This window comes from Lissotriton helveticus, chromosome 3_1 (genome assembly GCF_964261635.1).
Source record: "Lissotriton helveticus chromosome 3_1, aLisHel1.1, whole genome shotgun sequence".
NCBI classification, from domain to species: domain Eukaryota; kingdom Metazoa; phylum Chordata; class Amphibia; order Caudata; family Salamandridae; genus Lissotriton; species Lissotriton helveticus.
Window position 1 is genome coordinate 260,391,054 of NC_136061.1, and position 13,140 is coordinate 260,404,193.

Sequence of the window (13,140 nt, forward strand, 5' to 3'; positions counted from 1 at the left end):
TCCGTGACGAACTTTGGCCGCATTCTCCTTACTTCTGGCCTAGGAGCGCTGCCTCCCTCGCGATCCTGACTTTGGCTCCTTGGGAAGCACTTTCACCTTCTCCATTCTTTACCCTGCGCTGACATCGGGCACCCTGCAGGTGCGCACCTACAACGAACGGGCTTCAGCTCCTGGCCCCGTCCTCCTTCCCCCCCCCCCTTCCAGCCGGCTCCCTTTCGAGATCTGGTGTCCATATCCTCTGCAGTGTCCCAGACACCGCCGCGCGTCATGGGCCGCAAATGATGCAAGACAATCGAAAATCCCGTTCGAATCTAAGAGGACCTCCAAGACAACACCGGAGGGAGGTGGGAGCCCCTCAACCTCGGCCCCCCAGAGGAGGACTGGAAAACGCTCTTATTAGGCATGAAGCAAAGTCTATCGACGATTGACTCTAAAATCGACACCATTAATGCGCGTATGGACAGTGTGGTGGCGAAACTCGAACATCATGACACTCGTATAAAGGAGGCTGAGGAGAGGATCTCTGGGCTGGAGGATAGCGCTACTTCTTCACATCGCCAAATCACCCAAATGGATAGACTGCTCAAAATCATAGCGGACAAGAACGAAGATTTAGAAGCGAGATCGCGACGGAACAATGTCCGCATTTTGGGCCTTGCGGAGACCACCAACACGGGGAAGATGGAACTATTTTGTTGAAAATCTCGTTACGGACCTGTTTAGAAAGGAATCCTTCTCCCCACACCTCATTGTTGAGAGAGCCCATCGCTCCCTGGCTGCCCCCCCTCCCCTGGCTCCCCGCCTAGGCCCATCATAGCGCGCTTTCTTAACTACAGAGACCGAGATGCTGTGTTACGCCGTGCGAGGGAACTGAAAACGGTGCGCTATGAAAACACAACGCTTTCTTTTTTCCCTGACTTCACCCCCGCTGTCCAAGAAGCCAGGCGCAAATTCGCAGGGGTCAAAAAGAAATTGCAGACCCAGGAGATCCCCTATGCCATGCTGTACCCGGCCAAACTAAAACTCTCCCATCAGGGCAAGCACCACTTCTTTCAGAATCCGCAGCAGGTTGAGGACTACCTTAAACAGTGCAAGAAGGACCAGCACAGGGAGGAATCCACTCGCCGCCGCTCTAGATCGCACTCTCCACTTTCCCAACAAGACTGACATGTTGCATTGCTTGGTGTGGACCCTTTGAACTCCTGATTCCCTGTGCAACGGCCCTGTGCAAATTGACTCCTGTGTATCCCGGTGAGGTCTTTGATTTATTACACATACGGCTGGTCTAAATGTATACTGTGTGCTCACTAGACCACCTCCGTCCCGCGGTTTCGACTGGGGCTACCTGGTTGTAAGCGGGTGTGAGTAGGGAGGTGGTTGGCAGGTCTGGTGCCCCTAGTTCAGACCCCCAATGGGTATTCCCCAGAATTCCTCTCCCCTACTAAGGGTTGAGGCTTATGCTGACATTTTTTCGGCTTTCGTTCTGGTTTGGTTTGGGTCAAGGGTGGGGGGTGGGAAATCAATACACAGCTAGTTGGGGTGGCCGATGTGGGTGGGTTGAATCCCCAGTTTCACAAAGTCATAAATGTCGGGGTGCTGTGGGGTGGGGCGGGCTGCGGGGTGGGCGCGGGGGGGGAAATGTTGTTTTCATGCATTTGATACTGCTGTGAACCGTTATGTGACACTAATGCGCTGTACATGCACACACTCTGCTACATGGGTGACGTGATGCCGCCACACCTGACACAGCAGTTCCGCCTCGTGACATGGAACATTCGAGGGCTAAATGACCCGCGAAAGAAGAGGCAAATATTGGGTTATCTGGATAGACAGGGGGTATCCATCGCCATGCTTCAAGAGACCCATTTAAGACCGGACGGTTCCCCTATGTTTGCCTCTAGATGGCCTCTTGTAAGGTTTTCTCCTCTTACTCTAATTATGCTAGGGGGGTTACAATCTTGGTTCGACGGGGGATACGCTTCTTACCTGCTGGCACTGAGGCAGACCCGGGTGGGAGATATTGTATGATGTGGGGGACGCTATATTCACACAGGTCCTCCTAGCTTGTTATTACGGCCCTAACACGGACGACACTTCCGCGCTCCTTACGATGTGGGGCAAAATTCAAACGCTAGGCATCAGCCACGCCATACTCGGGGGGGGGGGGGGTGGACTTCAACACAGCATTGGAGCCGGGACAGATCCCACCTCCAAGCACTCCACTACACACAAACCCAACGTACATTATCTGATCTTGTTAAGGACCACCACTTCATTGATGCATGGCGGCACCTACACCCCACCCTTAATCAGGGTACCCATCACTCAGCGGTACATTCTACTTGGGCGCGGCTCGACTATGTGTTCCTGTCAGCTGGCCTCCTCCCTTGGCTGGGAGGCGCTCTCCATCTCGCTAGGACTTTCTCAGACCACTCACCAGTCCTCCTTACTATGCGTATACCCATTGATGCCTCCCCGTACTTGAGCTGGCGCCTCAACCCCGCACACCTCACTGACTCAGCGCTCAGGGGGGAACTTGAACAGGACATTCAGGACTTTTTCGAACGAAACACTGGTTCCGTCACATCTTTCACTACGGTGTGGGAGGCCTTTAAGGTCACTGTCAGGGGCTGGTGTATTGCGAAGGGTGGTGGTGTCCTTGAATTGCTTCGAGGTGAACTGCACAAATTAGAAACTGAACTCAAGTTACTCGAACGTGACATGGCCAGTGACCCACACAGTCCTACACCTAAGGCCCTCCTCAGGGACAAGCTTAATGAATACGCGGAGGCGGCCGAAAAAGAATGCAAATTTCTCTGGAAGCCATACACGGCCCGTCTATATGGCGAGGGCGACAGGCCCGGCAGGGCACTTGCCTTTGCGGTTAAGCCTACGAAATATCACAACTATATTTCGACCCTAATGGACGAACATCAGGCCCCACAGAGGGACCTTACGGAACAAATGCGTATCCTAACTCACCATTACTCCACTCTCTACACTTCACACCGTCAGACGTCCATTGACTTGCAGTCCTACCTTGAGGACACTGCAATCGCGTGGCTCGGTCCCTCCCAACAGAAATTTCTCCATCACGAGCTATAGCTTGACGAAATCAAAGACGCCATCATGTCTATGAAATCCGGCAAAGCGCCTGGATCGGGATCGGACGGGCTTCCAATAGATTTTTACAAGGCCTATATACATTTGCTTGCTCCCCTACTAAAACAGGTTTACTACTCTGCCTTAGAGGAGGGCGCATTGCCTTCCACCATGTGGGAAGCCCTTATAGCTTCCTTGTTGAAACCTGGCAAGCCTCCAGAGTTCTGCGATTCTTACAGGCCTCTGTCATTGCTTAATGCTGACGTGAAAATTCTGGCAAAAGTGCTCGCGACACGCCTGAACTTACTGATGGAACGTCTGGTCTTACCGGACCAAGCTGGATTCGTCCCCAACAGGGCGACGTCTCACAACTTGCGCACCCTACAAGCTGTCCTACAGGACATTAACCCTCGCTGCGAGGCGGCTGCCGTCTTCCTGGACGCAACGAAGGCGTTAGACTCCCTAGAGTGGGACTACCTGCTGGCCCTTCTGGAACGAATGGGAATCCCCTTCTCCTTTCTTGACTGGATCCGGCTGCTGTATTGCAGACCTCAGGCCACCGTATTGTTAAATGGCTCCCGTTCGGCCCCATTTGTGATCCATAGGGGCACCCGGCAGGGCTGCCCGCTCTCACCGGTCCTTTTTGCGATTGCCATTGAGCCCTTGGCGGCCAAACTCCGGCAGCACCACAACCACCGTTCCTTGATCTACCCAGAAAGGCAGCTGCTTGTCGCCTTATATGCGGACGATGTGACCTTATACGTAGACAAACCACGGGCGAACCATAACCCTGTGCTGCGGGAGATAACCAAGTTTGGTGCCATATCCGGGATTCAAATCAACTGGTCAAAATCAGCCCTGTTTCCCCTGACGGACAAGACCGTCCCCTTCCCACTGGATTACCCCCTGATGTGGGAGGCTGACGAAATAAAATACCTAGGTATCATCGTGACTAGGGACCGGGAAGCCCTCATCAGAGCTAATTATGGTACGGCTATAGACAAGCTGACTGACACCATTAATAGGTGGATCCACCTCCCACTCTCGATGGCGGGACGTGTTTCCCTTATCAAGATGGTGGTTCTCCCCAAGCTCCTTTACTTATTTACTAATATACCGTACACTCCGGGAGCCAGCTTCTTTCGCGTACTGAATTCCCAGCTGTCTAGACTGATCTGGGGTGGCAAGCAAGCTAGGCTCAGTCTCAAGACGCTTATGTTGCCATTCCACCAGGGCGGGTTTGACGTCCCGAATTTTCAGCGCTACTACGACTACGCCCAGGGTCACTTTGCTGTGTACTGGCTGCACCCCCCTCCCTTCATGGCTCACCTTGCGGTGGAAGACGGTTATATGAGACCAGCTCAGCCATCGGGGTACCTTTACGTCCCGACCCGGCCAGGTGAGCGGGACCCTACCACGGTCGATTGCTCGGTACGGGCCTGGAATCGCATTGCGGCCCAGATGGAGGTCGAGTTCTTATACTCGCCACGTATGATCTTGGCGCACGATCCCAGATTAAGCGTCGCCTGCGAGGAGATAGGCCGTAAACTACTTATAAAGTATGCGGTCCATGCCTGGGGTGACCTGTATCTTGGAGGGCATTTTCGCACCTCGTCCCAATTCTTTGGGGACTCTACCCCTTCAGTCATGGATACATTCCTCTATACCCGGCTACGCCAGAACGTCAAGGCGGTTACACCCAATTTTCCTGCTGAACCGGAAATCGTGGCTCCGCTACATGCTCTCCTCCATCCTGACCCCCCGAAACATGTGGTATCTATGCTGTACAAACATACCCAGGCCCCCCCCCTCACCCCCGACGCTCAGAGCGCGTGGAGACTGGGATAGAGATCTTGACGAGCCACTGTCGTATGAGCAATGGGAAGAAAGCTGCTCACACACGAACGCAGTCACGGGTCACGCGCGTCTCAGGCTTGCACATTATAAATTCTTGCACCGACTCTACCATACCCCCGCTAAACTACTCCGCTTTGGCCTGCGGGACAACGACAGATGCTTGAGGTGTGGTACCGAGGGGGCGGACTTCTTCCATTTGGCCTGGTCGTGCCCGGCTGTAGCAGCATATTGGGTAGAAATATTTAAGGCAATGTCCGATATGGTCGGAGTGGCCGTCGCGCCATGCCCCAAGATCGCTTTGTTAGGCCTTTCACCTCCAATGATCAAGGTGCATCGGAAGTTTTTTGCGCTGGGCTTCCTGTTGGCCAAGAGACATGTGGCGTGCCGCTGGGGTAGGGGTCGTGCACCCAAATTTAAGGTATGGCTTTCTACGATGTCAACATGGCAAGAACATTTACACACATATGCCGATCTATTACCACCGAAGTCGCGTCCTAAAGATCTCTGGACCCCCTGACCACGTATCTCCTCTCACTGCCGGAGACAGTCGACCCCCGGACTGGTGGAGGGGAGGGAGGTGACTAGGCGTGCCCATTCCCTAAGTACGAATTGTGCCCTGACGCCTTGCCACTCCCCCCCCCCCCCCCCCCTGCAGCCCTGCCCTACTGCGTGATTGCTTGTTTGTTGCCAACACTGGAGGTAGGCTAAAACCACTGGTCTGAACACACTTCCACAGGACACGAATTCATGAGCTGCGCCCATCACCCCCTCCTGCCGCAGCCGAGCAGAAGTCCATCCCCATCACTGCTGCTACCCTGCCACACACCCACATGCTACGCGAGGCGCCCCTTTCGTTAAGTCATGTACTACTCTTACCTAGATCGGTTCATCGTCTTCCCCCCCCCCCCCTTTATTATGCATCTCGTAGGCCACTCTGCACCTTTGGGATTGTTTTCGTTTTGTTGATTTATTTGGTTGCTTTACTAGATAAATGAAACCTCATGTCATGAGAATATGTTTGTACACTGCTAACTTGCAAGCTTGCTGACACAAAGTTTAACAGTTAATTAAGCCTTTACACCGCGGCCGGCCCTCTGGGTTGTAGGCGACTTGCTGTGTCTGTAATACTGTCTTACTTTCTAACATTTGTTCACCTACATACATGCTTGAAATGCGAGCGCTGCCGGCCTGAGGATGACAGGTTGTAGGCAATTGGCCGTGTACACTCTCCTTGGTACCAATAAAGGTTTTTTCAAAAAAAAAAAGAAAAAAAAAATTAATAGATTTTGCGATACTGCTCAGTTTCCTTATATCGACATAATAGTAATATCTTTGGTTCCATGACCTTCCGGCTTTTGGAAGGTCTTAATACTTGACGCCTAGTCTGTTGGTATTCAATCTGTAATGCTCTCTGCCCTGAGTTGCTTGCGCAAAAGCCGTCATTTGTAAATTCAGCCTCAGTGTGCTTGTATACCAATGGAAGTTTTGAAATACTTCCCAATGTGACTTATTTAGAACAGCCAGTGTTTACTATGTTAAAGTTACCTATAATGCAATGTATGACTTGTGATCATTAAACAGTTGCCCATTGAGGAAAAAACATGAAGGCTGCAATCTATTCAGTAAAAACAGATTTCTGTGAATGAATATAATAATATCCGTGCATTCATATTGAATCTCCTTTTAGTTTTTACTATTCAGTGAATAGGAATATTGTATGTAAGAATGGTAGCGTTCTCTCGTGGTGGGGGAATGGGGCACCTGAATCACAGATGTGATCAATAATGTAGAGGAGGGATTCAGTGCTTTAAGTCAAGGTCTGCTGAGAGAGCCAATGACACTGCTATACAATGCAGCAGCATTTGACTCTCCGGTTTAAAAATGAAAGGCAACCCGAACTATCGGTATGTACTTTTCAGAGTTCTCATGGTCTAAAGTGTATTTCTTAAGCACAGATCCTAATCTGACATGCCCTTAGCTTGTTTGAATGCATGTACTTCAAAAGGTAAGCATAAACTATTAGTTGCCATAAGGAAAGAAATATGAACATTTGCTCTCCTTAAAGTGTATGGTAGAACTTTGGAAGTTTCAGGTTTTTGTGTTTACGTTAGTAATGTATGTTCTGTAATGTCCGTGATCAAGAACAGAATGATTTGTCTTCTTTAGTTCATCATCTTAGTTTGTTGTCCGCATTCTCGCATCATGTTGTCTTTTGTAACATTTAACTTCTGAAAATGTGTTTTCCTTTTCTGTTGTATCCCATTGTCTTCTTTGTTCCATCACCTTTATCATTTTCCATTTTGCAGATTGTCCCACACCATCTCGTCACCATGTTTCTGTCTCTCAAATCCCTGCTTTTCCTGATGACGAAGAGTTCAGTGACTTTATGCAAGGGCCTGTTAAAAGCCCTTCATTTGGGGTTTCTTCCCAACCTATCCAGGCATTCAGTCTGCGTTCCCAAGCTGGGGAGATGCTGTCGGAGCAGGCTGTGAAACTTACCCAGCCTCCCCCTCCAGCACAGATTCAAGGGTATTCGAGTCCACAAGGCTCCATTGGGCAGGTTCCTAACATTTCTACCTCATCACCTGCACATTCTATGCAAACAGGTAACTCATATTTTTAAAGTCCAACAATTCTAACATGATTTCCCCTGCATTTTAAATGCTCTCCCTGTGACTTGCCTCACGGTATGGAATTTAATCAGGTTAGGCAGTATGATCATAGTCACTTATTTAAAGGTGATTATCTCAATCAATCTAGCTCACCCGCATGAACTTTTTTTTCATTCGTTTTGTTTGATCGAGTTGAGAAGAGGCTAGTATTTGATGTTGCTGCCTAGCATAGCCTCCATTTGTGATGAGGCTAAATGTGCAAAAAAACTTTTGTTGAGTATCTCTCTCCACCACTTGCCTGTAGCATCATGTGTTCTTCTCTGACTTCAAGTCAGATGAGATGCAGCAGGTCAATTGAACGGGCTATTAAGGCCACTGCAAGGTTATCTTAGCTGCCAGATTTACATGATTGCATTTCTTTTTGTGGGGCCTTTCACCTTTGTTACCACACATTCAAGGTGGTACATTCTATTCTCACGGAATTAGAGCATGCACTGACAGAATTGTTTTGTAGTGCTCTGCAACTTCCAACATTGAATGGGATAGTGGGAAGGATTGTGTGCTCAGTCTGTCTAGATTTCCATGGTGCAGATGACGTGCCAGAGCCATTTCTGGAAGGGGTGACATTCCCATTTGGCAATGTTGAAAATGTCCAAGTCTATTGCTGTGTATTTCTTTGAATGAGTATGAAAAAGCTGATCTTCTGAAGGTTCACACATACTTGTGTCATTGAAGAGTGCCCTATATGTGCACGCTGAATTCCTCAGTCAAGCCCATTTTATATTTATTCACCTTGGTTTGAGTCCAAATTCAGTAGACCTATTTTATTAAAAAGCAAAAGTGCATTTATTTCTTTGTGCCAGATCGGTGGATGTTGGGAGGACAATATATACATTATATTTAAAAACTGATGAAAGATTTCCTATAAATGATCAATTTTGGACATCTTGCATACATTTAAAAGCAACCCTAAATTAATCAATACATGGTGGTAACTTTTTAGGCCCTTCGTTGGAGCTGAACCTTTTAACCTCTGGTGACTTAAGTTCACTCGGCCAAAGACTGTTTAGCCTTAACCCCTCGGAATCTTTGATACAAGTCACACCCAAAGCTGCATCCTCAACTCCAAGTGAAAGTCTTCCCAGTTTATTGTCCCACAACTGGGGGGATTTTGGCAGTCCCGTCGCTGCAGAAGATACACAATCATCAGACCAAAACCAACCAGTGAAGGAGAGTGGTGAGCTGATTACATTTCTGATACTGGACTACAGCTTTTGACTAACAATCTTGATTGGACTTGAAAAAAAATCAGCCATTTTTGCTTCAGCACACTTGCTTAAGTATTAACTAATGTCTATGCCGGATGCTAAATAACGCTTACTTCAAATTCTTAAGTGCTGCTTTTGCAACTCTATTTTTAATTCATCTTCTAACAATCGCTTTTATTAATCTTTCTCATTTCCAAACGGCAAAGCATTTTTCAATTTCTGTTTTAATGATCTCTCACAAGCCGTGAATCACCCAGAAATCATCAGTGCAGGGTGCTATAAAATTAATTTGGAATGCTTTTACGTGTGTGGCCTCTACTTTTCAGGATTTTGTTTTACAGGCTATCGATGGTTATGAGATACTTATCAAATTAATCTGGCTAAGTATACATTCCGTTTGTCATTATAACACAAGCTATAAATTGAGTTGAAGGAAATCTTTCTACTTGTGAGACTTTATTTCTTGAGTGGTCTAATCCATGGGAACTTCAACAGGCTCTTCCTTCTTTTAGGGCACTCTGTCCCCGGGTGTTGCCCACTCCAGGTTCTAATTTACATACACACATTTTAACCACCCCGTTCCTTTTTCGTGCCTATACGACAGAGTGAGATTCCCTGAACAGTTTTAACAGCATATGTTTGGGAAAATATACCGTTTCCTAACACATGTTCTTATAGCTGTGTTGGAAAATAACAACTCTTTCCGTTGCATTAAAATGCTTTGAAAAGCAGGAAGTGGAAAGGATGTTCACATTAAAGAAGTAGTAGAGATTCTTGTTGGAAGAAGGTATTTGGCTCTGTCCTCCCTCGGGAATGTGTGTGGGGCTGCATAACCACCTAAAAAATAGTCCTTAAGTTAGTGCTACCCATGAATTCCCACTTAAAAAAACAGAAAATGGCACACTATCAAATAGATGCCCTGCCCGTTTTGTATCCTGATGCTGTCACAGATTTGCATTGACACACCAATCTCTAAATTTCCTGGGAATAAATGAACAGCGGTGTAGTTTACACAACTTAACCAGACACCTATAACTTTACTGCTATTGAAGCGACTATAATTATACTGGATGAAACGTGGTATCACTAAACAAACTCCTTCAAGTTTGATGGGTGCTGTGGAAAAGTTTACATATTTACATTGGACAGCCTGAGGCCTACTCTTTTGAAATTATATCTGTACATGCTTTAATTGCTTTTAATCTAGATCATTGCTTTTATTTGACAGGAAGAAATATTTCCTCAGAACCATAACTTTTAAAAAAAATACTTGGATACTATATTTTTATACAATGATGTTAGGAGTCCGCATTCGTGTTTGTGGTACTCTTGTAGCTAAGATACAGCCATCTACATTGTAGCAGAAAAACCATTGTTAAGAAATGTTTTATAACTTTTTGTCCTTTGAAATTTAAAATACTAATAATGGCACTCATTTATTTCTCCTGTTGTCTTCTCTAGTTAGTTGTAAATGTGCTGGTCTGGCCAAGATGATTGAAACACAGGCATTAATTGTAAACTCTTCGTATGTGGTATTAAGATAACTAGGACCATTGTTCTGTAAAAAGTAAAATAAATAAATAAATCTAACGCTTAGTTGAAATTGGATCCAAAACCTGATCTCAGTTCAGTGAAGTAAAACTGATGGCAAATATGTTCCATGCCTTTCGGCTGTAGACAAGGCAAGCTTTGGAATTCTAAACCACTAGTAGATGTAGCATTTAAAATGTGATAGGCTCTGACTACAATGAATTGCAATAATCCACTACTACTGAAAAAGGTGCCTTAACTATCACACAATATTTATATTGGACATTTCAGCTTGCTCAAAGGTCTGAGCTCTGAAATTCCTTCATCCACGTAAATAAAGATCAGTTTATAAATGTCAGTGAGCATACAAAAGATGTACAGCTTCAGGGAAAGCGTTCCTACATCAATGACCGGTTACGTTGTAAGTAGTAGAAGAAGCAGTGACTACTGCTTACCTTGTTCAAATCAGTGTTAAATCCATTGACAGTTCTACCAATTCCAGAGCAGATATAAAATACATTGCAGGCGGCAGATAAAGATCATTATTACCTTGAATATCCCATCGTTTACCGTGAATATCCAATCTTTATCCGCAAGAAGGCTCTCTGGTGCAGGAGGAAAGAGTAATCTTGCATTTTATATTTATGAATTATTTTCCTAAGTTGGAATTGAGAAGGATGCACCACCTCACGTCCTCCATGTAATTTCCTATAAAAGGGTAGGAACAAGATATTGCATTTTATGCCCTCCATTGGACAATTGCCCAAAGATGTATGTCCCATCTGCATATGGACATCTGTAGGGTTTAATTAAATTGCTCTACATGCTTACCTCAATTTTATTGAATAAAGGACCAGCCAGATATTTTTAGTTCACTTAGTGCAAAAATATTCCTAAGCATTTGGCTATCAACATACACAACTGAATATTGTCGTTTTTGTATCCATTTCACACTGAACAATTTCCAAATTAATGTGCTTTTTATAGTAGTAACATTATTGAGATAATGAGCTGGACCCTGTTTTGGGGCCGCTCATAGTTGAATAAATAGGAGTGTACACAATTCTAACATCTGCACCTTGTATCCACTGTCTCACACAGCAGCTGTAGCTTTTCTAAACATGTAAGACCCCTGGATGAATTGTGTTTGGTGTAATGAACAGAGGGGTGTTTTTCTTCATTCACAATAGTAGCAAGCATGGAATGTGCCATCCTGAATTGCTTTCTCTGTATCTCTGTCTTGGGCGAATAACATACCAGTTCAGCAGACCTTCATCTTTTTCCCTTCGCTTTGGGATTTAGAAGTGCTTTTGCTTACAAATTGCATGTTGTTTTATCCATTTATATTTGATTGCAATTGGACTTCCGTATAAGGACCAATAGACATAAATGGCCTTCTTAGAATTTTGACCTGTGGCCTCAATGGCTCTTTGCAGTATAGATCGTGACAATATTGCTACCTTAAATTTATATATTTTGACTTTTTATGTCTAATTTTCTTCCACCTACTTCTCTTTTTTGCATAGGTATTGGGGTTTTTCCTTCTCAGGATCAGATCCAACCGATGGCGGCAGCTTGGCTGTACAATGACAGTCTTGTTCCAGGTAAACGAAAAAAAAAGTTGAATGCTGTTCCACCAAATAAATAAATTTCACATATATTTATGATCATTTTAAATGTGCGGAGCAACTGGATTGTGAGTAATTTGCTTTTACATTTTGAAACATAGTATCTTCTGATTCCTTTGCACGCTCATGGTTTCCACTCTATATAAACACGGCCACTGGAATTAGGAGTCAGGAAAGGACCAAATTATGTGGCATGGTTGAGTAAATCATGCTGCAAGAAAAGCCAAATTATGCTATATTATGTTGTCATCTTTGGGTTGAAGCCTACCAGACAGCACAGCTGTTTGGTTTGCTAACAACAACATCTTGGGGACTTACGGAAAACTTCCCTGTGAATTTATTCCACTCATTGCTTACTATTGGCTTTGTGGTTTGTAACATACATTCGCTTCCTTTCTGTTTGCTGCTTTATTTGTTTTAGGTTGTGCAGCTTGAGTTTATCCCTTCTGTGGCCAATACCCTATTTACTGTATTCTTCCACCAGTGCTCTTTCTGTAAACAGGCCTTTCAGTGATGTTCTTATTTTTTCGCATTTGCTGTGCATTCAAAGACCGATGTTAAATGTCAGGCTCCGGCTTCCGAGGGAGCTTGGTGTTTACTATTTTTGTCTGACTTCAAAGTGAGAGGATTTATGTGACAACCATACTATCTACTGGGTGTGTGCTGGAGGATGGCTGGTTGATGTTGGTTTTCTTTTTCTAGCACACCACAAAATTTAAATGAACTGTGCAAATATTTCAGAATATATCCGCACAAGTGAAGAACATTTTGGGTAATTCTGAAGTATGGTAGAAACTTAATATGATCAGTTAATTGATGACATTTCCACACATCGTTTGTGTGTTGTATACTATTATCAGTACAACTGTATGTCTGTGCAAATGTAATAGTCATGTCAATTGAAGATGTGTTGTCTGTAAGAACAGTGTGCTACTACACCATGCATACTCCACTTTACTCCACTGTTCTCTCTACTACTCCTCACTGTCGCTGCACTCTACTTTGCACTACTCCACACGGTCACTTTACGCTATGCCACTCCACTCTACAATCAATGCATTCATCTGCATCACTCCACTCCACTCTATGGAAATGCTCTCTACCCCACTCTACTATGTACCACTGCACTCTACACCACTCATG

At 45.4% G+C, this 13,140-nt stretch overlaps 1 protein-coding gene across 1 annotated transcript in view; it reads left to right on the plus strand.

Moving 5' to 3' along the window:
• Nucleotides 1-13,140, plus strand: part of SYNRG (synergin gamma) — a 550,586-nt gene that overhangs the window by 121,819 nt on the left and 415,627 nt on the right. Inside the window, exon 7 of the mRNA XM_078680938.1 lies at nucleotides 11,896-11,973. Coding sequence (XP_078537064.1) covers nucleotides 11,896-11,973 — 78 coding nt within the window. The remainder of the gene's footprint in view (nucleotides 1-11,895; nucleotides 11,974-13,140) is intronic.